We start from the raw sequence: 27,369 nt of genomic DNA, 5'->3' as shown, positions 1-27,369 counted from the left end.
AGGGGCCATGTTTTTGAGGAAGAGAAGGTGTTACAGGCTAATAGGCTGGAGGAAATAGTTGTTCGGAGGGAGGATGTACTGGCAGTTTTGAATAAACTGAAGGTCGATAAGTCCCCTGGGCCTGATGAAATATATCCTAGGATTCTTTGGGAGGCAAGAGATGAGATTGCAGAGCCTTTGGCTTTGATCTTTGGGTCCTCACTGACCACGGGGATGGTGCCAGAGGACTGGAGAGTGGCGAATGTTGTTCCTCTGTTTAAGGAAGGGAATAGAAATGACCCTGGTAATTATAGACCGGTTAGTCTTACTTCGGTGGTTGGTAAATTGATGGAAAAGGTTCTTCGGGATGGGATTTACGATCATTTAGAAAGATGCGGATTAATCCGGGATAGTCAGCACGGATTCGTGAAGGGCAAGTCGTGCCTCACAAATTTGATAGAATTTTTTGAGGAGGTAACTAAGTGTGTTGATGAAGGTAGGGCAGTTGATGTCATATACATGGATTTTAGTAAGGCGTTTGATAAGGTCCCCCATGGTCGGCTTATGATGAAAGTAAGGAGGTGTGGGATAGTGGGAAAGTTGGCCGATTGGATAGGTAACTGGCTGTCTGATCGAAGACAGAGGGTGGTGGTGGATGGAAAATTTTCGGACTGGAGGCAGGTTGGTGGCGGAGTGCCACAGGGATCAGTGCTTAGTCCTCTGCTCTTTGTGACTTTTATTAATGACTTAGAGGAGGGGACTGAAGGGTGGATCAGTAAATTTGCTGATGACACCAAGATTGGTGGAGTAGTGGATGAGGTGGAGGGCTGTTGTAGGCTGCAAAGAGACATAGATAAGATGCAAAGCTGGGCTGAAAAATGGCAAATGGAGTTTAACCCTGATAAATGTGAGGTGATTCATTTTGGTAGGACTAATTTAAATGTGGATTACAGGGTCAAAGGTAGGGTTCTGAAGACTGTGGAGGAACAGAGAGATCTCTAAAGGTTGCCACTCAAGTGGATAGAGCTGTGAAGAAGGCCTATAGTGTGTTAGCTTTTATTAACGGGGTTGGAGTTTAAGAGCCGTGGGGTTATGCTGCAACTGTACAGGACCTTGGTGAGACCATATTTGGAATATTGTGTGCAGATCTGGTCACCTCACTATAAGAAGGATGTGGAAGCGCTGGAAAGAGTGCAGAGGAGATTTACCAGGATGCTGCCTGGTTTGGAGGGTAGGTCTTATGAGGAAAGGTTGCGGGAGCTAGGGCTGTTCTCTCTGGAGCGGAGGAGGCTGAGGGGAGACTTAACAGAGGTTTATAAAATGATGAAGGGGATAGATAGAGTGAACGTTCAAAGACTATTTCCTCGGGTGGATGGAGCCATTACAAAGGGGCATAACTATAGGGTTCATGGTGGGAGATATAGGAAAGATATCAGAGGTAAGTTCTTTACGCAGAGAGTGGTTGGGGTGTGGAATGGACTGCCTGCAGTGATAGTGGAGTCAGACACTTTAAGAACATTTAAGCGGCTATTGGATAGGCACATGGAGCACACCAGGATGATAGGGAGTGGGATAGCTTAATCTTGGTTTCAGATAAAGCTCGGCACAACATCGTGGGCCGAAGGGCCTGTTCTGTGTTGTACAGTTCTATGTTCTAACGCATCCACTATTACTTCTGACATTTCTTTCAGTACCCTGGGATGCATTCCATCCGGGCCCGGGGACTTGTCCACCTTCAGTCCTGTTAGTCTACCAAGCACTGCCTCCCTGGTAACATTAATTGTATTGAGTGGCGTATGGCATGCTGGCCTTCATCGGTCAGGGCGTTGAGTATAGGAATTAGAAAATCATGTTGCAGATATATATAAGACTTTGGTTAGACTTGGGAATATTGTGTACAAATCTCGTTGCCACACTACTGGAAGGATGTTGATGCATTGGAATGGGTGCGGAAGAGATTTACCAGGAAGTTGCCTGGTTTGGAGGATATGGGCTATGAAGAAAGGTTGAACAAACTTGGATTGTTTTCATTGCAACATCGGAGGATGAGGGGGGACCTGATAGAGGTTTACAAGATTATGACTGGCTTGGAAAGAGTGGATAGTCAGTCTTTTTCCCAGGGTCGAAGAGTCAATTACTCGGGGGCATAGGTTGAGAGTGAGAGGGAGAAAGTTTAAAAGAGATGTAAGGGACAAGTCTTTCACAGAGGGTGGTAAGTGCCTGGAACGCGCTGCCGGAGGGAAGCAGATTCTATAACGACGTTCAAGATGCATCTGGATAGATGCATGAAAAGATAGGGGATAGAGGGATATGAACCATGTAGAGGCAAAAAAAATTAGATTGGAGAGGCATCTGTGTCGGCACAGACTTGGAGGGCCAAAGGGCCTGTTCCTGTGCTGTACTGTTCTTTGTTCTTTGACGCTGGTGAAGTGAGAGAGTTTGAGCTGAGGGAAACTTAAATACCTTTCTAAAAATCTGATCTTGTTTGTACTGAACGTTTTAATTGCAAAGTACTATTTAAATTCGGGTCTCATCCTGGGATCTAAACAGGAAGATAGGAGCTATCCACTGACAGCAGCTGAAATAGTTAATTAAGGAAACTGGCTTGAACTGACCTCTGTGTAACTTGGGCTCAGCTGGTCCCTTTGTTCAGAACGTGGAAACTAAGACATTCTCAATGTGACATGACCAGCACTGGAATGTGACCTCAACAAGAGTGTTAGTGTTTGGTGTGTGACGGAGTTTGATGGGGAGGGAGGTACCCCTTTTGCTTTTTCTAACTTTTTCACCATGTAAGAACTAGTTCCTGCTCCTCTACAGGGGAAGAAACGAGCTGATTGGTGAGTATTGGGCAAGTGATCAAGGTCTATTCTATTCCTAAGGTTTAAAATAGTACAGGAATTTGTGATGAGATTAATATATAAAAGAAAATTAATTAATTACCTAGTTTATTCAATTATTTATTTTCTTTTCAAGCACGTGTGTGTGGCTAGACAGGTGATGTGTTATGGCTGCTCCATGTGGGAGTTCCTGGATACCAGCATGATCCAGGGCAAGCATGCAAACGCGACTTGAGGAGCTTCAGCTCCGAGTAATTGAGCTGGAGGCCGAGCTGCAGACACTGTCACATGTCAGAAAGGGCAAGAATTATATTTGATTTGATTTATTACTGTCACATGCATTAGGATACAGTGAAAAGTATTGTTTCTTGCGCACTATACAGACAGCATACCGTTCATAGAGAAGGAATGTAGTACAAAGAACAGTAAAGCACAGGAAACAGTCCCTTCGGCCCTCCAAGTCTGTGCCGCTCCTTGGTCCAACTAGACCAATCGTTTGTATCCCTCCATTCCCAGGCTGCTCATGTGACTATCCAGGTAAGTCTTAAACGATGTCAGCGTGTCTGCCTCCACCACCCTACTTGGCAGCGCATTCCAGGCCCCCACCACTCTGTGTAAAAAAAAAAACAGTGTTACAGTTATAGCTAGGATGTAGAGAAATATCAACTTAATGCGATGTAGGTCCATTCAAAAGTCTGATGGCAGCAGGGAAGAAGCTGTTCTTGAGTCAGTTGGTACGTGACCTCATACTTTTGTGTCTTTTTCCTGACGGAAGAAACTGGAAGAGCGAATGTCCCGGATGCATGGGGTCCTTAATTATGCTGGCTGCTTTGCCGAGGCAGCGGAAGTCTAGACGGAGTCAATGGATGGGAGGCTGGTTTGCGTGATGGATTGGGCTACATTCACGACCTTTTGTAGTTTCTTGCGGTCTTGGGTAGAGCAGGAGCCATACCAAGATGTGATGCAACCAGAAAGAATGCTTTCCAAGGTGCTTCTGTAAAAGTTGGTGAGAGTCGTAGCTGACATGCCAAATTTCCTTAGTCTTCTGAGAAAGTAGAGGCGTTGGTGGGCTTTCTTAACTATAGTGTCGGCATGGGGGGACCAGGACAGGTTGTTGGTGATCTGGACACCTAAAAACTTGAAGCTTTCGACCCTTTCCTATGGGTGCTTTTTACCAGGAGGTGATCATACACTTTAGGGTAGGATCTTCTGATGTGGAATGTGGTTGGGGTCAGAAGGGTGTGACTGAAACTCATACAGGTCAGAGGGCTGGAGTGTCAATCTCTGCAAAAATCCAACATGTTTGAGGTTCTTTCAGCTTGTTTGGATGAGTCCTCTTACCTGTGTCAGTTTCAGTCACAGGGATTGCAGGGTGAACTGACTGGTCATGGCACTGATGTTCAGGCAGCCATTTGGGTGAGGGGAGCATAAAGCAATGTCGTAGGGAACCCTACAGTAAGGGGAATGACCCATTCTCTAGCAAAGAACAGAGTGCAGATGGCCATGTTACCTGCCTGGTGCCAGGATTTGGGACATTTTGCTCATGGCTGGAGAGGAACCTGCAGTGAGAGGGGGAGGATCCAGTCGTGGTGGGTTTGTGTAGGTGCCAATAGCCAGGACGAGGAAGGAGGTTGTGCACCAAATTATGAAGCAGAACCTCAAAGGTAATTATTTCTGGATTATTACCTGAGTATCATTGGCATTGGACAAACAAGACTGGAGAAATGAAAACCAGTCCTGTGAACTGTTTCTTCAAAAATCAGTCAGGCAGAAAGCTGATCACCAGCCTGACCTCTGACTCGATGCCCTCACTGCCAATGGAATGTTGGTCCTCATTGCTTTTGGAGGATGGAGTATCAAGTCTTGCTACAACTGTACAGGGCATCAGTGATTAGCACTGCTGCCTCGCAGCACCAGTGACCCGGGTTCGACTCCCGGCTTGGGTCACTCAGTGTGGAGTTTGCACATTCTCCTCATGTCTGCATGAGTTTCCACCCGGGTGCTCCAGTTTCCTCCCACAGTCTGAAAGACGTGCTGATTCGGTGCATTGGCCATGCTAAATTCTCCCTCGGTGTACCCGAACAGGCGCTGGAGTGTGGCAACTAGGGGATTTTCACAGTAACTTCATTGCAGTGTTAAATTGAGCCTACTTGTACAACTTTGGCCTCCTTACTTATGGATTGAAAGCAGTTCACAGAAGGATCACCAGGCTGATTTCTGAGATGAGGAGGGCGAGCAGGTTGGGCCTGAGCTCACTGGAGTTCAGGAGAATGCAAAGTGATCTTTTTGAAACATAAAGGATTCTGAAGGCACACGGCAGGCTGGATGTTTCCCCTTGCGAGGTACCTAAAACTAGGGGACACAGTTTAAATACAAGGGGGTCTCCCATTTAAGGCAGAGGAACTTCTCCTGAGATTGTTAGTCTGAGGACCGTGGAGGGTAATTGAATATATTCAAGGCTGAGTTAGATGGATAAGTTTATTTATTAGTGTCACAAGTAGGCTTACATTAACACTGCAATGAAGTTACTGTGAAAATCGCCACACTCCGGCACCTGTTCGGGTACACTGAGGGAGAATTTAGCATGGCCAATGCACCTAACCAGCACATCTTTCAGACTGCAGGAGGAAACCAGATCACCCGGAGGAAACCCATGCAGACACGGGGAGAATGTGCAGACTCCGTACAGACAGTGACCCAAGCTGGGAATCGAACCCTGGTCCCTGGAGCTGTGAGGCAGCAGTGCGAACCACCGTGCCACTCTTTAATTTATAAAGGATATTTTAACCTATAAAGTTTATGGGGGTGGGCAGATGGGAGAGTGAAATTGAGGCCATGATCAGATCAGCATGATCTTTATTAAATGGCCGAGTAGGTTCTGCAAACTCCATTTTTTATGATCTTATTGCACGTTCATATTGATCAGGACCAAAGATGTGCAGGTTGGGTGGGTTGGCCATGCTAAATTGTCCTTTGGTGTCAGGGGGACTAGCTAGGGTAAATGCATGGGTTGATGGGGATAGGGCCTGGGTCGGATTGTGGTTAGTGTAGACTCAATGGGCCGAATGGCCTCCTTCTGCATTGTCGGGATTCTATGATTCTAGGACATTGGGTCAATTAACTGATCATTGACTCTCAGTCACTTATTTACTTCAAAAAATTCCTCATTATTTCTTTCATCTTGTAAAAAGATTAACAACTTTTGGAACTTTCTCTCCCTAGATTCTACAAGTTGTACAATCACTGGTCTACCCAGGGAATCACTTATTTTTTTGTCCTGGTGGACCTTCTGCTTGCTCTGTTTGAAGACCCAGCAGTCTACTTGCTGCCGATTTGGGTGAGTTCCTTTCAGTGACTATAGTTACTTCTGCATTCAATCTTCAGTACTTTCAGAATGCCATGAATCCGTCCCATTTAACCTCTACCAATCTGTGATTGTCATAGCAACAGCAGTCTATGGGGGAGGTGATGTCATAGTGGTGTTGTCACTGGACTATTAGACCAGAGACCATGGGTAATGCTGTAGGGACCCAGGCTCGAATGCCGACACAGCAGATTGAATCTTGGATTAAAATTCTAATGATGATCCTGAAACATCATCACTGCTGTAAAATCCTTTTAGGGAGGGGCGGCATGATGGCACAGTGGTTAGAACTGCTGCCTCCCAGCACCTGGGACCCGGGTTCAATTCCGGCCTCGGGTCACCGTCTGTGTGAAGTTTGCATGTTCTCCCCGTGTCTGCGTGGGTTTCCTCCCGGTGCTCCGATTTCCTCCCACACTCTAAAAGATGTGCAGGTTGGCCTTGTCAAATTGCCCCTTAGTGTCAAAGTCAGGGGGACTAGCAGAGTAAATACAAGGGGTTACAGGGTAGGGCCTGAGTGGGATTGTTGTCGGTGCAGGCTTGATAGGCTGAATGGCCTCCTTCTGCAATGTAGAAATTCTATGAGGGAAATCTGCTATCCGTACCTGGTCTGGCTTACACGCCACAGCAATGAAATGTTCCAGCAAGCCACTCAGTTCAAGGGCAGTTAGAGTTGTGTAATAAATGCTGGCTCAGCCAGCAACATCCACCTCCCATGAATGAATAAAAAAAGTTAATCTGTACAGCTGGATCTGTCATGTTTAGATGAAACAAACTCTGCTTTTCAATATTGAAGGCAAGCTAGGGTCTTGGAACTTGCAAAGGTGGCAAGGAGGTAGTTATGAGAGTGCTGGTCTAGGACTTAAACAGCCACTGACCTTGGGATATTTCGAACCAGCGTCTGGAGGTATCCCCATTTTAGAGTGATACATGTACGGAATAAATAAGGCAGATTTTTCTGTTGCTGGATGCTGGGAGAATCCTGAACTGACAGTAAATGGATTGGAGCTGTGGTGTTCTCAAAAACATTGAAGGTATTGGAAATACAGGATTCCACCTATTTGTTATACTGGAAGGATGAGCTGGAAAGGTTTTCCTTTGTGCATTTCGTTTCAAGGACCAATCCAGTTTTAAGTGATGATACCAGACTTTTACCATTAGAGGTCCCATGTGAGCTTTGCAAATAAACTTTGAACAAGCCTTTAAAATGTCTAAATATAAGTCAGACACCGTCTGATTTCTCTTCCCTACTGTCCCTCCCTAAAATGTTGGAGGGGGTGGGGTGGGGTGGGTGGGGCAGATTGAGGAATATTGGTTCTGTGGAAGTTTTCACCAACTAGCTACAGTACACCAAGTGCACCATCATCTATTGAAAGTAGACAAAACAGCAGAAGGTACGTAATTGAACTGTGACCCAATTCAAATAGAGATTTTAAAAAGTGGAGAGTGAGTCATAATAAAATATTTGTTTTTTAATAACTCCTCTATCCTCACTTCACTGAAGTAGTGCAAATATAATATATTTAGCACTCGAGTGTGATTTGAGGGCTTTTGTTTGAGACATTCAGATATATGGACTATGCTCAAGTGAGTCGAACTCAATGTGTAACATTATGTACATTCATAACATGGCCACCCTTTGTAACTTGGCATGAAAAACAATATAAAACCTAGGTTAGGCCACATTTGGAGTACTGCGTGCAGTTCTGGTCACCACACTACCAGAAGGAAGTGGAAGCTTTGGAGAGAGTGCAAAGAAGGTTCACCAGGATGTTAAACGCAAAATACTGCGGATGCTGGAATTTGAAACAAAAACAGAAAAATGCTGGAAAATCTCAGCAGGTCTGACAGCATCTGTGGAGAGAGAATAGAGCCAACATTTCAAGATGACCCTTCATCAGGGGTGCGTGCGCATGCATGTGGGTGCGCGAGTTCGTGTGTGTTCTGACGAAGGGTCATCCAGACTCGAAACGTTGGCTCTGTTCTCTCTCCACAGATGCTGTCAGACCTGCTGAGATTTTCCAGCATTTTTCTGTTTTTGTTTCACCAGGAAGTTGTCTGGTCTAAAGGGTGTTGGCGATGAGGAGAGGTTGAATAAACTAGGATTGTTTTCACTGGAAAGACAGAGGCTGAGGGGAGACCTGATAGAGATCTACAAAATTATCAGAGGCATAGACAGGGTGGATAGTCAAAGGCTTTTTCCCAGGGTGGAAGTGTCAATTACAAGGGGGCACAGGTTCAAGGTGAGAGGGGGAACGTTTAAGGGAGATGTGCGGGGGTGTTTTTCACGCAGAAAGTGGTGGGTGCCTGGAACGCGCTGCCAGTGAAGGTGGTGGAAGCAGGCATGTTAGCAACATTTTATGAGGCATCTGGATGGGTACATGAATAGGGAGGGTATAGAGGGATACGGACCAAGTAAGGGCAGGTGGTTTGTTTTTATTTAGTTAGGGCATCATGATCGGCACAGGTTTGGAGGGCCGAAGGGCCTGTCCCTGTGCTGTTCTTTAATAGAAAATTTGCCTCATTTATTCCGAACATGTATCTCCAGATATTTCCAGACATTGGTTTGAAATATCTCTCGAGGGGCAGTTCTTGGTAACGTTGAGAGGTCCTGGAGCAGTGATCCCATAAATATCTCCTACTGCTATGTAATGAGCTACTATGTAATGAGCCAGACGTGATAAAAGATCTTAAAGTAAGGGAACACTTAGGAAGCAGTGATCATAATATGGTAGAATTCAGTCTGCAATTTGAAAGAAGGAAGGCAGAATCAGATGTGAAGGTTCTACAGTTAAATAAAGGTAATTACAGGCGCATGAGGGAGGAACTGACAAAAATCGACTGGAAGCAGAGCCTAGTGGGAAAGACAGTAGAACAGCAATGGCAGGAGTTTCTGGGAGTAATTGAGGACACAGTGCAGAGGTTCATCCCAAACAAAAGAAAGGTTATCAGAGGGGGGATTAGGCAGCCATGGCTGACAAAGGAAGTCAGGGAATGCATCAAGGCAAAAGAGAGAGCCTATAATGTGGCAAAGAGTAGTGGGAAGTCAGAAGATTGGGAAGGCTATAAAAACAAACAGAGGATAATAAAGAGAGAAATAAGGAAGGAGAGGATCAAATATGAAGGTAGGCTAGCCGGTAACATTAGGAATGATAGTAAAAGTTTCTTTAAATACATTAAAAACAAACGGGAGGCAAAAGTAGACATTGGGCCGCTCCAAAATGACGCTGGTAATCTAGTGATGGGAGACAAGGAAATAGCTGAGGAACTTAATAAGTACTTTGCGTCAGTCTTCACAGTAGAAGACATGAGTAATATCCCAACAATTCAGGAAAGTCAGGGGGCAGAGTTGAATATGGTTGCCATCACAAAGGAGAAAGTGCTAGAGAAACTAAAAGGTCTGAAAATTGATAAATCTCCGGGCCCAGATGGGCTACATCCTAGAGTTCTGAAGGAGATAGCTGAAGAAATAGTGGAGGCGTTAGTTATGATCTTTCAAAAGTCACTGGAGTCAGGGAAAGTCCCAGAGGATTGGAAAATCGCTGTTGTAACCCCACTGTTCAAGAAGGGAACAAGAAAAAAGATGGAAAATTATAGGCCAATTAGCCTAACCTCAGTTGTTGGCAAAATTCTAGAATCCATCGTTAAGGATGAGATTTCTAAATTCTTGGAAGTGCAGGGTCGGATTAAGACAAGTCAGCATGGATTTAGTAAGGGGAGGTCGTGCCTGACAAACCTGTTAGAGTTCTTTGAAGAGATAACAAATAGGTTAGACCAAGGAGAGCCAATGGATGTTATCTATCTTGACTTCCAAAAGGCCTTTGACAAGGTGCCTCACGGGAGACTGCTGAGTAAAATAAGGGCCCATGGTATTCGAGGCAAGGTACTAACATGGATTGACGATTGGCTGTCAGACAGAAGGCAGAGAGTTGGGATAAAAGGTTCTTTCTCAGAATGGCAACCGGTGACAAGTGGTGTCCCGCAGGGTTCAGTGTTGGGGCCACAGCTGTTCTCTTTATATATTAACGATCTAGATGACGGGACTGGGAGCATTCTGGCCAAGTTTGCCGATGATACAAAGATAGGTGGAGGGGCAGGTAGTATTGAGGAGGTGGGGAGGCTGCAGAAAGATTTAGACAGTTTAGGAGAGTGGTCCAAGAAGTGGCTGATGAAATTCAACGTGGGCAAGTGCGAGGTCGTACACTTTGGAAAAAAGAATAGAGGCATGGACTATTTTCTAAACGGTGACAAAATTCATAATGCTATAGTGCAAAGGGACTTGGGAGTCCTAGTCCAGGATTCTCTAAAGGTAAACTTGCAGGTTGAGTCCGTAATTAGGAAAGCAAATGTAATGTTGTCATTTATCTCAAGAGGCTTGGAATACAAAAGCAGGGATGTACTTCTGAGGCTTTATAAAGCACTGGTTAGGCCCCATTTGGAGTACTGTGAGCAATTTTGGGCCCCACACCTCAGGAAGGACATACTGGCACTGGAGCGGGTCCAGCGGAGATTCACACGGATGATCCCAGGAATGGTAGGCCTGACATACGATGAACGTCTGAGGATCGTGGGATTATATTCATTGGAGTTTAGGAGGTTGAGGGGAGATCTGATAGAAACTTACAAGATAATGAACGGCTTAGATAGGATGGACGTAGGGAAGTTGTTTCCATTAACAGGGGAGACTAGGACGCGGGGGCACAGCCTTAGAATAAAAGGGAGTCACTTTAGAACAGAGATGAGGAGAAATTTCTTCAGCCAGAGAGTGGTGGGTCTGTGGAATTCATTGCCACAGAGGGCTGTGGAGGCCGAGACGTTGAGCGTCTTCAAGACAGAAATTGATAAATTCTTGATTTCTCGAGGAATTAAGGGCTATGGGGAGAGAGCGGGTAAATGGAGTTGAAATCAACCATGATTGAATGGTGGAGTGGACTCGATGGGCCGAATGGCCTTACTTCCGCTCCTATGTCTTATGGTCTTATGGTCTTATGCTCCCTGTGTTAGTATCCTCAAGTCAGTATTTGAAAGATGGTGCTTTTTTTTAATGAGGCTTTCCAAGCTCTTCATGGTATACAGATTTCTTATAACATCTCATTGTACTGAGCACTGTGTTCCCCCACTGAAGGGCTGGTTTACTGACAACTATACGCACCTGATAGCAAAAGGATTGAGGCAACCTCTATCCTCAGATTTTAGTTATATCACCTTCATCTACATTAAGTAAGTCTCCCATCCTAGATGTTTTCTCTTTAAGCGTAGAAAAATGATTAGGTTTAGTGTATATCATACAGAATAATGGAGAACTTGTCCTGCAAAAAGATGTACAGAAGAAAGTGCATTGGTCTTATAGTGTCTCAGCAGGGTCCAATGACCATTGGATCTTTTTGGCTGCCTCCTTTCCAGCCTTGTGGGCTGGCATCTGGGCGAGATGTAGAAAAGCTGCCTATGTGGAGTATATGCTCATAGGTTCATAAGATAAAGAGCAGAATTAGGCCATTCGGCCCATCGAGTCCGCTCCACCATTCGATTTTGGCTGATACATTCCTCATTCTCATTTTCCTGCCTTCTCCCCGTAACCCTTCAACCCATTACCAATTAAAAATCTGTCTAACTCCTTAAATTTACTCACTGTCCCAGCACTATATGTTACCTTGACCCTGTTCCCACTGAACTCCTGACCACCTAACCTTTTATAGAGTCATACAGCACAGAAACAGGCCCTTCGGCCCACCATGTTTGTGCTGACCATCAAATACCAATCTATACTAATCCCATTTACCAGCATTCGGACCATAGCCTACTATGTCTTGGCGATTTAAGTGCTCTTCCAGATGCTTCTTAAATGTGAGAGTACCTGCCTCCACCACCCTCTCAGGCAGCACGTTCCATATTTCCACCACCCTCTGGGTGAAAAAGCTTTTCCTCAGATCCCCGCTAAACCACTTATTCCTCCCCTTAAACTTATGCCTCCTGGTCTTGGACATCTCTGCCATGGGGAAAAGATTCTTACGATCTACCCTATCTATACCCCTCATAATTTTGTGTACCACTATCAGAACCCCCCTCAGCCTCCTCTGCTCCAGAAAAAATAATCCCAGCCTATCCAGTCTCTCCTCATAGCTGAAACTTTCCATCCCAGGCAACATCCTGGTGAATCTCCTCTGCACCCTCGCCAGTGCAATCACATCCTTTCAATAGTGTGGTGACCAGAACAGCATATAATACTCCATCTGTGGCCTAATTAATGTTTTATAAAGTTGTACTAAGACCTGCACCCATGTTCTATGACCTGGCTAATGAAGGCAATCATTCCGTATGCCTTCACCACCCTATCTACCTATCTAGGGGAAGGTGGGATCAGGATATTGAATTTGATGATCCGCCATGGTCAAACTAAATGGTGGAGCAGGCTCGAAGGGCCGAATGGCCTACTATTTTCTATTTTTCTATCCCTGTTCTTCCATCTTCCTGGATCTATGCACTTGTACACCAAGGTCCCTTTGTTCCTCAATACTCCCTAGGGACTATATCCTATCCTTATTGAACCTCCCAAAATTCATCACCTCACACTTACCGGGATTAAATATCATCTGCCATTGCTCTGCCTAACTTACCAGCTGATCAATATCAGTCTGTAGCCTAAGACTATCCTATATGTGACGGTTATTATCATTTGCATGAAAGATCTGTATCTCTCATTTCCGATACAGACCAACTCCTCCCATGTCCCATTGTTAAATTACTACCTTCAGTAATTGATCTCCAGGCTGCAGAGCAGTTATTGGTGTTGTCTATTAACCCAACAGATAACGTCAACAGTGGAGTTTATTTGCCTACTGATGTTTGCTGTACGTCTGTTACATTTCTCAAAGATTACTCCTGCCAAGGTGCTCTGGAAAGATGCAAAGAACATCTGTGTCATTGTCAGCATATTGGTGAGTGCACAGTCTGAATAAATATTCATGCGGATTTTCTCTGGCAACCCGCACTAATGTGGAGATGCCGGCGTTGGACTGGGGTGAACACAGTAAGAAGTCTCACAACACCAGGTTAAAGTCCAACAGGTTTATTTGGTAGCAAAAGCCACTAGCTTTCGGAGCGCTGCTCCTTCGTCAGGTGAGTGGAATTTCAGTTCACAAACAGGACATATAAAGACACAAACTCAATATACAAAATAATGGTTGGAATGCAAGTCTTTACAGGTAATCAAGTCTTAAAGGTACAGACAATGTGAGTGGAGAGAGGGTTAAGCACAGGTTAAAGAGATGTGTGTTGTCTCCAGCCGGGACAGTTAATGAGATTTTGCAAGTCGTGGGGGTTACAGATAGTGTGACATGAACCCAAGGTCCCGGTTGAGGCCATCCTCATGTGTGCTGAACTTGGCTATCAGTCTCTGCTTAGTGACTCTGCACTGTCGTGAAGGCCACCTTGGAGAACGCTTACCCGAAGATCAGAAGCTGAATGCCTGTGACCGCTGGAGTGTTCCCCAACAGGAACATAACGTAAGAAATAGAAGCAGGAGTAGGCCATCTGGCCCCTCAAGCCTGCTCCGCCATTCAATAAGATCATGGCTGATCTGATAGTGGGTTCAGTTCCACTTACCCGCCCGCTCCCCATAACCCTTAATTCCCTTATTGGCTAAAAACCTATCTATCTGTGACTTAAACACATTTAATGAGGTAGCCTCTACTCCTTCATTGGGCAGAGAATTCCAAAGATTCATTACCCTGTCGGAGAAGAAGAAGAAGAGAACACTCTTGCCTGGTGATTGTCGAGCGGTGTTCATTCATTCGTTGTCGTAGCGTCTGCATGGTTTCCCCAATGTACCGTGCCTCAGGACATCCTTTCCTGCAGCGTATCAGGTAGACAATGTTGGCCAAGTTGCAAGTGAATGTACAGAGTACCTGGTAGATGGTGTTCTCACGTGAGATGATGGCATCCGTGTCAATGATCTGGCACATCTTGCAGAGGTTGCTGTGGCAGGGTTGTGTGGTGTCGTGGTCACTGTTCTCCTGAAGGCTGGGTAGTTTGCTGTGGACAATGGTCTGGTTGAGGTTGTGCAGTTGTTTGAAGGCAAGAAGTGGGGGTGTGGGGATGGCCTTGGCGAGATGTTCATCTTCATCAATGACATGTTGAAGGCTCCGGAGAAGAGGTCGTAGCTTCTCCGCTCCGGGGAAATACTGGACGACGAAGGGTACTCTGTCCACCGTGTCCCGTGTTTGTCTTCTGAGGAGGTCGATGCGGTTTTGCGCTGTGGGGCGTTGGAACTGTTGATTGGTGAGTCGAGCGCCATATCCTGTTCTTACGAGGGCATCTTTCAGCATCTGGAGATGTCTGTTGCGATCCTCCTCATCCGAGCAGATCCTGTGTATACGGAGATGCCTGTGACCGCTGGAGTGTTCCCCAACAGGAACATAACGTAAGGGGATGGCTTCTTTAACGTGTTTAGGATGGAAGCTGGAGAAGTGGAGCATTGTGAGGTTATCCGTGGGCTTGCGGTACAGTGAAGTGCTGTGGTGACCGTCCTTGATGGAGATGCATGTGTCCAAGAATGCAACTGATTCCAGAGAGTAGTCCATGGTGAGTCTGATGGTGGGATGGAACTTGTTGATGTCATCACACAGTTGCTTCAGTGATTGTTCACCATGAGTCCAAAGGAAGAAAATGTCATCAATGTATCTAGTGTATAGCATTGGTTGAAGGTCCTGTGTGGTTTAGAGGTCTTGTTCGAACCTGTGCATGAAGATGTTGGCATATTGAGGTGCGAATTTGGTCCCCATGGCTGTTCCGTGTGTCTGGATGAAGAACCGGTTTTTGAAGGTGAAGACATTGTTGTCCAGGATGAAGCGGATGAGTTGTAAAATTGCATCTGGAGATTGGCAGTTGTCGGTGTTGAGTACTGAGGCAGTTGCAGCAACGCCATCATCGTGGGGCATGCTGGTGTAGAGTCCCGAAGATGCACAAGGCAAACACACCTGGCCGTCCCATCATATCGGGCAATGGGACCCTGTGTGAGAACCTCTCCGGCTACGTCGAGGGCATCCTAAAACCCGTTGTACAAAGAACTCCCAGCTTTTGTCGCGACACTATGGACATCCTACAGAAACTCAGCACATGTGGAGCAGTTGAACCAGGAGCACTCCTCATCACAATGGATGTCTCGGCACTCTACACCAGCATCCCCCACGATGATGGCATTGCTGCAACTGCCTCAGTAACTGTCCCAGCTGGAGACAATACACAACTCTTTAACCTGTGCTTAACCCTCTCTCCCCTCACTTTGTCTGTACCTTTAAGACTTAATTACCTGTAAAGACTTGCATTCCAACCATTATTTTGTAAATTGAGTTTGTGTCTTTATATGCCCTGTTTGTGAACTGAAATCCCACTCGCCTGACGAAGGAGCAGCGAGCGCTCCGAAAGCTAGTGGCTTTTGCTACCAAATAAACCTGTTGGACTTTAACCTGGTGTTGTGAGACGACTTACTGTGTTAACCCGCACCAAGGCAGGCAATGTGTGGTCAATCGATTGGACATCAAGAGTGAGGGGTTCTCTAGCGGAAGATCCACTGCCACTATTGAAAAGAACAAGAGCTACTTCAGTTCTTGCCAACATTCTCCCTCGGCCAATACTACAGAATAATGACCTGGCTCTTCCTTCAATTGCTGTTTGTGGACTTTATTCTGTGAAAAGAATCTGTCAGGTGCTAGCAAACTGTGTATTCAAACTGTGTGCCTACATATCAGAAGTTGCCCTTTGGTTGTAAGGTATTGCAAATGGAGGACATGATAAAAGTATAATTAAATATACTTTTTGAGACCAACAATCGCAAGCTGGACAAATGTTAGTTGCCGCCAATTCCACCATTTTATCTGAGGTTACATTAAGAAACGTATTGAAATGTTTCAATATTCTGCCTGGGATTATTCTTTTTGGTATTTTAGCTGTTTGGTTCTTTTTTATTTTTAAAACCTTTTCTCCCCTTCTGCCTGAATGGCCCCACAAATGTCGGCCATTCCCTGGTAACTTCACCCAGCTTTTCATTTGCATTGTGAGTCCACTAGGTGGCAATCAGGAGCAAGAATGTTTGAGTTATCCTTTTGCTCTCCCCTGCCTCCCGTCCCATAGAGGCAATTTCCGACCAGATTGCAAAAATGTTTGTAAATTGTGTTCGTAAGTCAGTCTGTCCAAAGCTGCTCTGCATTTTAAGTGCTGTGTTTCTTCATTTCCAGCTCACCTTAATGGACATGATTGTATACTTGACTCTGACTGAAACTGGATATTTTGTTGTTCGGTGGTCTAGAGTCTTGAGGCCACTCTTTTGCATAAACTTCACTGAAAGTCGACAGGTGAGGCTTAATCTTTTATTTTTTTTACATCAGAATATCAGTCCAGAACTAATCCGCTGATTTTGAAACACCGTGAGATTAGAGACTTGTCGGTGTGAGATATTTCTCCAATGTTTGTTTACGGTAGCATGGACTATTTCCTCGGGTGGATGGAGCTATCACAAGGGGGCATAACTATAGGGTTCATGGTGGGAGATACAGGAAGGATATCAGAGGTAGGTTCCTTACGCAGAGAGTGGTTGGGGTGTGGAATGGACTGCCTGCAGTGATAGTGGAGTCAGACACTTTAGGAACATTTAAGCGGTTATTGGATAGGCACATGGAGCACACCAGGATGATAGGGAGTGGGATAGCTTGATCTTGGTTTCAGATAAAGCTCGGCACAACATCGTGGGGCCGAAGGGCCTGTTCTGTGCTGTACTGTTCTATGTTCTATGGTGTAGAACCAACATGTGCCACTTCAGGAAGGGAGGTGATGGCCTGGTGGTGTTATCGCTAGACTATCGATCCAGAAACTCAGCTAATGTTCTGGGGACCTGCGTTCAAATCCCGCCATGGCAGCTGGTGGAATTTGAATTCTATTTTTTAATATATCTGGAATTAAGAATCTAATGATGACCATGAAACATTGTCGATTGTCGGCAAAACCCATCTGGTTCATCATCTGGTTTAGGGAAGGAAATCTGCTGTCCTTACCTGGTCTGGCCTACATGTGACTCCAGAGCCACAGCAATGTGGTTGACTCTCCACTGCCCTCTGAGCAAGGGCAACTAGGGATAAACAACAAATGCTGGTCAGCCAGCGATGCTCATGTCCCATAAGTGAGTAATAAAAAAAAAAGGAATAATTCCTGCTAATTCCAAATGTTACCATTAAGATTTCTTCTATTTCAGCTCCGAAGAGCCTTCAGGAATATCCGCAACACACTTCCAGAGATCGCCTATGTGTTTGTGCTGTTTATGTTCAGTGTTGCAGTGTTTTCTCTTATGGCTTTGAAGTTGTTTGCGAAAAGGTAAGCTAGTTAAATCACAGTTGTGTTTTATTATAATCACAAAGTGGTCACAGTAACTTTCTTTTCTTGTCTAACTTTTTCTCTGCCTTTTCCTTGCTGAAGCGCAGTTCCACAATCACACGCCAATATCTCATCCAAGTGCCCATTGCTACAAAATAGATGCATTTTTGTAGCTCTCGGGCCTGTTGAAGCGGTTCATTATACAATGTGTTACATTAACATCTAGCGTCTGTCTTGTAAACCTACACTGTGATCATTTTCAACTAATCAACATCTTCTGATCAGGGCCAGTGTGATCTCCTGGACTCGTTTCGATCGCCTCAGGGGGTCGGAGAGGAATTTCCCAGATTTTTTTCCCCCATATTGGCCCTGGGGTTTTCACTCTGGGTTTTCGCCTCTCCCTGGAGATCACATGGTCTGGAATGGGGGGTGGGGGTGAGTTAATAGGTTGTGATGAACAAAGCATCGTAGCTGTGAGGGACAGCTCGGTGGATAGGATATTAGGATGTAGATAGGCTGGAAAATTGGGCGGGGATCCTGGATTCAGGATTCAATCCTGGACCGGGGAGCGGCGCGGGCTTGGAGGGCCGAAGGGCCTGTTCCTGTGCTGTATTGTTCTTTGTTCTTTGTTCTTATCTCATCTGGGTGGTACAATGGTTAGCACTGCTGCCTCACAGCACCAGGGATCTGGGTTCGATTCCCGGCTCGGGTCACTGTCTGTGTGGAGTTTGTACGTTCTCCCTGTGTCTGCATGGGTTTCCTCCGGGGGCTCTGGTTTCCTCCCATGGTCCAAAGATGTGCGGGTTAGGTTGATTGGCCATGATAAATTACCCCTTAGTGTCAGGGGGACTAGGAGGGTAAATATGTGGAGTTACGGGGATGGGACCTGGGTGGGATTGTTGTCGGTGCAGGCTCGATGGGCCAAATGGCGGCCTCCTGCACTGTGGTTTCTATGAATCTATGATTAACACTGTTTATTTGTGCCACAACGCTAGGGGGAGCATTTCCAGCACATGTGCAGATGGAGTCGATGTCGGTCCATCAGCGCATGTTGACTTGACTCAGACTAACAAAGTTCAAGTTTTCCATTTTTAGCTGTGTGCAGCCCTTAACCAATTGCAACTTGTATTTAGTCCATCCGTCATTTTAGGAGCTTATCTGTGGGACAGGTTCTGCTGATTCTGATGGAAGATATATAATCAGGAAACTTCTAAACTTCCAATTAATTTTAACAGTTAGCTTAAAGCCACCTTTGGTTGAAAAGAAAATCAGTAGAATGAAATATTCATAGAAATCATAGAAACCCTACAGTGCAGAAGGAGGCCATTCGGCCCATCGAGTCTGCACCGACCACAATCCCACCCAGGCCCTACGCCCACACATTTTACCCGCTAATCCCTCTAACCTACGCATCTCAGGGGCAATTTTAACCTGGCCAATCAACCTAACCCGCACATCTTTGGACTGTGGGAGGAAACCGGAGCACCCGGAGGAAACCCACTCAACCTTATTGAAGAAAAAATAATCATCACCTAATGTGGGACTTGAAACCATGACCCTGAGAATAAGAATCTCGTTAGTCAGTCTATAAAGAACTTCTTCTACAAAGCCTTTTCAACTTGTTCATTTTTAAAAAAAAATGTTTTTATTAGTCACAAGTAAGGCTTACATTAACACTGCAATGAAGTTACTGTGAAATTCCCCTAGTCACCACATTCCGGTGCCTGTTCGGGTCAATGTGCCTAACCAGCACATCTTTCAGACTGTGGGAGGAAACTGGAGCACCCGGAGGAAACCCACGCAGACACGGGGAGAATGTGCAAACTCCACACAGACAGTGACCCAAGCTTGGAATCGAACCCGGGTCCCTGATGCTATGAGGCAGCAGTGCTAACCACCGTGCCCCCCCCCCCGCTGCCCTGGTTGAGTAACGTAGCGGGGCAGGAGATGTCAGCAGAAGACTAAAAACGAGAATCGCGCCCGGCATCGAAATCCTCCCAGACCACATTTATTGTTGCGATCAGCTTTGCCCCCAGGAAAGGCACAAGGCTGATTTAAATATTTATATTGTCATTTAAATCCTATTAGTGAACTTGGGACGTAATCCTCTTAGCTCTCCGACCTGGCCAGTGGAGGTCCTCACTGGCGAATATTACAGGCGGGGGCCTCACCGGTGGGACTGGAAGCCATTGGGGTCCCTGGGTGTTTGGGGGCAGTGCCAGCCTGGCACCCTGGAACTGTCAACTGGACAGTGCTAAGCAGGTGCAGGGCCAGATGGGGGTGGAGCCATATGGGGGGGGGGAGAAGGGGGGAGCTTTGCATGGGGGGGGGGGGGGGTTGAGGCTGGCGATCAGGGGATGGGTCCGTTGGAGGGTGAGTTGGTGATCGAGAGTGTCTGTGTTTGGGGGTGGTGGCGATCGGGGTGGGGGGGGGGGGCCTGAGATGGCGATGCCAGATCTCCCATACACTGTGTAGACTTCTACACAGTGCATGGGAGATCAGGGTGCATGCTTAGCAGTCTGCATCCGGCTTTCTGCACTATAGGGATTCTGTTCTGCCAATCCTTTGGCAAGGGGACTTGAAACCACTTGATTTGAAGGCGAGAATGCCAGTAACTGAAGCATGTTCACACTTCAATGATGTTATCAGGTTATTTTGGCACATGGCATGTCAGCAAGCCCGATCCACATCTTTTGCCTGATTTGCACTTGTGTCAGAGATTGTTGGACAATGCTTTATGGAATCAGCAACATTTCCCCCCCATTCAACTCCAAGCTGGAGAGAGGTTTAGCAGAAAGGGATGAAGAGTAATGTACAGCATTCGTCAGCCCCGGGACGGGTCAAATGGCCTGGAGTGGTGTCCTCATTAATTTCTTGCTATGATCTGCTTTTATCTATTTGATCAATAAATTATTGTATCTATATTTTAAACATTTCCTTTGGGATATTGATGGGTGATAAATCAACCCCTCATATCCTCCATGACTGACTCCGATCTCCATTTTTTTGACAATCTTATTATACAGGAAGCTCACAACAGGAGAAGGAGCTCCATACTTCAATAACTACCTGGACATATTCTTCAATCTCTACGTGTTGGTGACAACAGCTAATAGCCCTGATGTGATGTATGTATATCAAAGTCATTTAGAAAGCAGCTTGTTTGTTTCCGCTGTGACAAGACATAAACATTATAATATCTATTATGAAGCCCACCATTTGAACAGACAATGGAAAATAGTTGACCATCTGGGATTCCCAAGAATTGGTACCACATGGGAGATTGTTGCATAAGGTTAAATCTCACGGGATCTAGGGTGAGGTAGCCAAATGGATACAAAATTGGCTTGATGACAGAAGCCAGAGGGTGGTTGTAGAGGGTTGTTTTTCAAACTGGAGGCCTGTGACCAGTGGTGTGCCCCAGGGATTGGTGCTGGATCCACTGTTATTTGTCATTTTATATTAATGATTTTGATGAGAATTTAAGAGGCATGGTTAGTAAATTTGCAGATGACACCAGGATTGGTGGCATAGTGGACAGTGAAGAAAGTTATCTCCAATTGCAATGGGATCTTGATCAATTGGGCCCGTGGGCTGACGAATGGCAGATGGAGGTTAATTTAGATAAATGTGAGGTGATGCATTTTGGTAGATCAAATCAGGACAGGGCTTACTCAGTTAATGGTAGGACATTGGGGAGAGTTACAGAACAAAGAAATCCAGGGGTACAGGTTCATAGCTCCTTGAAAGTGGAGTCACAGGTGGACAGAGTGGTGAAGAAGGCATTCAGCATGCTTGGTTTCATTGGTCAGAACATTAAATACAGGAGTTGGGACGTCTTGTTGAAGTTGTGCAAGACATTGGTAAGGCCACACTTGGAATACTGTGTACGGTTCTGGTCACCCTATTGTAGAAAGGATATTATTAAACTAGAAAGAGTGCAGAAAAGATTTAGTAGGATGCTACCGGGCCTTGATGGTTTGAATTATAAGGAACGGCTGGGGAGACTGGGACTTTTTCCCTGGAGCGTAGGAGACTTAGGATGATCTTATAGAGGTCTATAAAACAATGAGGGACACAGATCAGATAGATAGTCAACATCTTTTCCCAGAAGTAGCGGAGACTAGAGGATATTGTTTAAGGTGAGAGGGGAGAGATACAAAAGGGTCCAGAGGGGCAATTTCTTCACAGAGGGTGGTGAGTGTCTGGAACAAGATGCCAGAGGCAGTAGTAGAGGTGGGTACAATTTTGTCTTTTAAAAAGCATTTGGACAGTTACATGGGTAAGATGGGTATAGAGGGATATGGGCCAAATGCGGGCAATTGGGACTAGCTTAGTGGTGTTAAAAAAAAAAAGGGCGGCATGGACATGTTGGGCTGAAGGGCTATAAACCTCTGACTCTATGAATTGGTCTTCTATGTATGTAACAGGAATATTTGACTCTGAGAATGATGTTATGTATGAGGTCTAATATGAACTAATAAAAAAAACCATGAGGTAAGTGGAAGTAAACTAACTGGACCTGTTGGTTAACACGTCGTATCTCGGGCACAGTCAGCACAAAACTGGCTTGACAAGCTCCACCCAGGGTGGAACTGGTGTCCCATGTCACCTGACCTGTTCTCTTAAAGGGGCATGCCCCCAATACGCATGACAAACAAAGACAGGTACATCATGAATGAAGAAACATTTTAACCACCTGGAAAAGATCACAACTACCAGTAACTGACTGCTTCCAAAAGGTTTTGTTCTGTGAAAACTCTGGAAAATAATAAGTGTGATTAATGGCGATTTCTGTATTCAGGAGGTCTCACTGTCATTTTAGAAACATACAAAGGCTGTTCACTCTGCACCTGTTTCCGAATTGAGGGTTTGTTTTTTGGTTAGTTTTCCTCAAATATGCATGACGTTTGCATGATTGTCCCAATTATTTTGTTTGGATTAATTGATGGCACGCCAGTGAGAAATGTCTGGTGTTTATGATCTTGCCGCCACCAGCCCAGTATCGGCATTGTGCTTTGTTTTTAAGGTTTTCAGAAACTGAGAATACTCCCATCTGTTCTTTTTAAACAGAGAGGTGAACATGGCTGCCCATTTAACTCTCGTGCAGCTGAGATTACACCTCTTCTCCAGAAGGATTGGTAGGTTTGAGAACCTCAGCCATAGGGTGAACAACCTCCAATTTTAATTGCAAGAACTGAGTTGCGGGCTTTGTAGAGGTGGGCTGGAATTTTAGCAGCCCACTCGCCGCGGGAATCGGAGCGGGCGAGGGGCGGAACATGGGAAGGTCCGTTGACCTCGGGTGGGATTTTATGGTTTCGGGGTGAGCGCGGCTGTAAAATCCTGCCCGTGATCTTTTGGAGGTCTTTATTAGGAATCTGGCCCAACCTATCGAATAGTTGGATTTGATAATGCTGCTAGTTAGATTGGACAACTTCAGCTAATCCCACCTTGGACTGTTTTAGATTTGGAGTCATGTTTGAGTCTCTTGGTTGCAGTTCAGTAAAGGAGACATGAGTTCTGCTTCTTCAAAACTACCTTTATTCCTTTTGAAGCAACTCCACATACAATTCTCTCAAATACCCAGTGCCACCTGTAACCCCTTTGTATATCAGTGATTTCTATTGGATAATTGTCATCAAATTAGGGCTTAATTAACCCATTCCAAACGAGCCATAGAGGTATACAGCACAGAAAAAGGCCCTTTGGCCTATCGTATCTGCGCCCGTCAAAGACAAACCACCTAACTCTTTGAATCCCATTTTCCAGCACTTGGCCATAGCCTTGTCTGCCTTGACCTTGCATTTTGTGACTCATAAAATATATGATAGTGACTATTAACTCTTGACATCATATTTTTCAGGATGCCTGCCTATGAGGTCAGCTGGGCGTATTCCATTTTCTTTGTCATTTTTATAATAGTGAACACCTATGTCTTCATGTCTCTCTTCCTTGCTGTTGTGTATAATGACTACAAGAAACATTTAAAGGTATGTATTTGTGTGGATGACTCCGGAGATATCGTGCTTTTTAAATTGAATTTGAGACTTCACTGTTCTGTGCTTCCATTGCAAGTAAACCAACCTGATTAAATTGTAAATTCCTGTTTTGTTTTAAATTTTAAGGTTTATTTAATAGTGTCACAAGTAGACTTACATTAACACTGCAATGAAGTTATTGTGAAAATCCCCTAGTCGGGTACACTGAGGGAGAATTCAGCGTGGCCAATGCACCTGACCTGCACATCTTTCAGACTGTGGGAGGAAACCGGAGCACCCGGAGGAAACCCACGCAGACACGGGGAGAACGTGCAGACTCCACACAGACAGTGACCTGAGGCTGGAATCGAACCCAGGTCCCTGGTGTGTGAGGCAGCAGTGCTAACCACTGTGCCACCGTGCTGCCCGCAAGTGTCCTCTCTATCCTCTCTATCTCTCCCTCAATGCAGCAAGTTCAGTGTGTCTTTCTCTCTTTCGAACGCAAAGCTTTTTATGATTCCTGGTGGTGCTTCCTGACTAGAATCATTTGTTGCTCTTTTCAGAGATGGGCTATCCAGAGCAACATGCAATATCAAACAAGAAGACTGTTGGAAAGTTAGAATAACTTGATCCAGTGTCATTGAGATTAATTCCAGTACATAATTAGAATCATTGAATCCCTATAGTGCAGAAGGAGGCCATTCAGCCCATCGAGCCTGCTAATCCCCCTGACACTAGGGGACAATTTACCATAGCCAATCAACTTAACCTGCACATCGTTGGGGTGTGGGAGGAAACCCACACAGACACGGGGAGAACGTGCAAACTCCACATACACACACACACACTGACCCGAGGCCAGAATTGAACCTGGGTCCCTAGAGCTGTGAGGCAGCAATGCTAACTGCTGTGCCACCCATTACTTGGGGTAATTCTAGGCTGAAGTGCTGCGTCATCTAGTCTGTGTGAGGTGCAGTGTGGTAACATTATTAATATGCTCGGAACTTGTGCTTTTGCAAAAGAAAAGCTACTTGGGACTTTTTTAAATTTCAGTTATATTTGTGCTCGGCCCTCCTTGGGCGCGTGGCTTGTACGTTGATATAAATGCCCTTTGAATAGATGATTTCGGTCAATAAGCTAATGCATTGTGTTTTCCAGAATGAAGTAAGAAAGCTGGTTTATATGAAGCATCGGAAGATGATCGAAGCATTTGACATCCTGAAAGTGAAGCACGGATCAGAGTTTGTCATTCTGGATTCACGCTGGAGGCAGCTGGTGAAGCTGGTGGCACCGGAGATCCCCAGCTCTCATCGAGAGCTACTGTGGAGAGTCTCCGATGATGAACAGAAGGGCTTTGTGGGTGGGTAGCTGTAAAATAAATCCTCATTGTGAAACCTGTAGTTTGGAGACTTGGATCGCGATATTTAATAAGGATAAGAACATTCTGAAATGGCGATTTATTTATTTTTTTATTAAGAAATGCAGCCGGGGTAGATATATTATTAGTCCATCAAGAACTTTCCATTTCTCGGTTGGGGGATTGCGAGTGGGAGCTTTCAACATCATGGGGGGCGGGAAAGACAATATAAATCGGAATTCAAATTTTATGCAATTGCTTCTGCTGTTTTGGGATGAATCAGGGTTTGCCCAAGCTGTCGACAATGGTTGTTGAATGGAGCTGAAGGTAAAATGAGCCTTTGTTCAGCTTGCTGGGTTGGGCCACAGATTTTATTTAGTAAAAACCGAATTGTGTGCTTAAAAATGAGCTTCCCTTGTTGGAGAAAGTTCACCATTTTTATTTCCAGTCTTGCACCTGGCAACGTTCCTTGTGGATTTGGGTAGGAAATGGGCCGTTAGCCACATTGGTAGCCAACTTGTACCTGGCACTTATCCAATCAGCATATGTCTGTCTTCACAATAGATGTAACACCCGTGAGGTGCCACAGTTTGTTATGCGGGCTTCTCCTTGGAGAGATGTCACGATGTAATATCTGCATTTTGAATTAGAGTGAAAACGGATTGAAGTATTTCCCTTGTGTAAAGTTGGAGCATTCGGCTAAAATATCCTTTGTTATCCACATTGCCAGTTAAGCTGTTTTATATAATTCCTGTTTCTGACGTCTCTTTATGAAACAACAAATGGTCATTCTATCGATGTGTAAATGTTCACCTTCACGACACTCGCTTGCTCATTAGCAAATTAGGCTTGTTGAAAGACAGACTAATAATTGTGAATTATTCGACACCTCAAAGTGCTTTATGAGCAGTGAAATACAAGTATAGCCCCTTGTTTAATGTAAGAAACACCAAATTGCAGAAGGAGGCCATTCAGCCCATCATGTTTGCACTGGTTCTCCAAATGAGCATTATAACTTAGCGCCATTTAGAATAGAATAGAATCCCTACAGTGCAGACCCATCGAGTCTGCACCAACAACAGTCCCACCTAGGCCCCATCCTCGTAACCCCACATATTTAACCCGCTAGTCACTCTAACCTACATATCCTGGGACACTAAGGGGCAATTTAGCACGGCCAATGCACCTAACCCGCACATCTTTGGACCGTGGGAGGAAACCAGAGCACCCTGAGGAAACCCACACAGACACGGGGAGAACGTGCAAACTCTGCACAGACAGTGACCCGAGGCTAGAATTGAACCGACGCTGTGAGGCAGCAGTGCTAACCACTGTGCCACCGTGCTGCCCATTTCCCTGCCTTTTCCCTGTATCCCTGCACATCATTCCTATTCGGGCTAGTCACCTAATGCCCTCTTGAGTGCCTTGATTGAACCTGCATCGATCACATTTCTAGACAGAACATTCCAGACCCCAACCACTCGCTGGGTGAAAAAGTATTTTCTAACATCGCTTCTTTTGCAAATCACTTTAAATCTGTGCCGCCTTTTTCTTGATCCTTTTACTCTGTCCAGCCCCCTCATGATTTTGAACATTTACATCAAATCTCCTCTTGGTCGTCTTCACCCCTCAGGAGAACAGTCCCAATATATCCAATCTATCCGCATAACTGAAGTTGCTCGTCCCTGGAACCATTCTCGTAAACCTCTTCTATACTTTCTCCAATGTGTTCACATCCTTCCTATAGTGTGGCAACCAGAACTGTACACAATATTCCACCTGAGGTCTAAATAGTGTCTTGTGTAAGTTCAGCTCCTTGCTCTTGTACTCTATGCCCCTGTTAATAAAGACAGTAATAATAAAGCCCAGGATACTGTACGCTTTATTAATCGCTCTCGCCATCTGTCCTGCCACCTTTAATGATCCATGCACAAATACACCCAGATCCCTCTGCTCCTGCACCCTCTTAAGAATTGTACCCCTTATTTTTTATTGTTTCTCCAGTCTTCCTACCAAAATGAATCGCCTCACACATCACTGCATTGAACTTCATCTGCCACCAGTGTGCCAACTCCTCCAACTTGCAGTGTCCGTGTATGTTATTGAAGGACTCGATAAATGCTAAGTGTAATTTGTACCAATTGTTTTCAAATAGGGAGAGAGTGCTTCATCCGCTTGGCAGATCTCCTGAACATACAGGTTGTTCAGATGAAGGAAAGAGTTCATCCTTTGGAGAAATGCTGGCCGAACATGTACAACTCTGCAGCGAGCCAGTTTATCCGCAGAATAGTCAAGCACCAGTATGTAACGATGACTGACTGACTTATTTCCCCAAGTTTCAAGGCTCATTTTAATAGTCACACAAATGGGGTGGGATTCCCCGGTCTCGTCCTTGGCGGGAGTTGGTTGTGAGCAAGGACGGAAAACTTGGCATTCCAGCCAAAACTCCATTCGCTCCCAGCCGCACACGAGGGCAGAAGATTTTGACCATGA

The 27,369-nt window shown here is 45.3% G+C and overlaps 1 protein-coding gene across 1 annotated transcript in view; it reads left to right on the top strand.

Moving 5' to 3' along the window:
• Positions 1–27,369, top strand: part of tpcn3 (two pore segment channel 3) — a 55,390-nt gene that overhangs the window by 10,874 nt on the left and 17,147 nt on the right. Inside the window, exons 3-10 of the mRNA XM_078212304.1 lie at positions 6,042–6,156; positions 12,987–13,115; positions 16,413–16,529; positions 17,423–17,541; positions 20,568–20,669; positions 23,405–23,531; positions 24,678–24,879; positions 27,032–27,176. Coding sequence (XP_078068430.1) covers positions 6,042–6,156; positions 12,987–13,115; positions 16,413–16,529; positions 17,423–17,541; positions 20,568–20,669; positions 23,405–23,531; positions 24,678–24,879; positions 27,032–27,176 — 1,056 coding nt within the window. The remainder of the gene's footprint in view (positions 1–6,041; positions 6,157–12,986; positions 13,116–16,412; positions 16,530–17,422; positions 17,542–20,567; positions 20,670–23,404; positions 23,532–24,677; positions 24,880–27,031; positions 27,177–27,369) is intronic.

Source organism: Mustelus asterias, chromosome 5 (assembly GCF_964213995.1).
Source record: "Mustelus asterias chromosome 5, sMusAst1.hap1.1, whole genome shotgun sequence".
Lineage (NCBI taxonomy): Eukaryota > Metazoa > Chordata > Chondrichthyes > Carcharhiniformes > Triakidae > Mustelus > Mustelus asterias.
The sequence above is the reverse complement of the archived record's forward strand: the minus strand, read 5'-3'. Positions and strand labels throughout refer to the sequence as shown.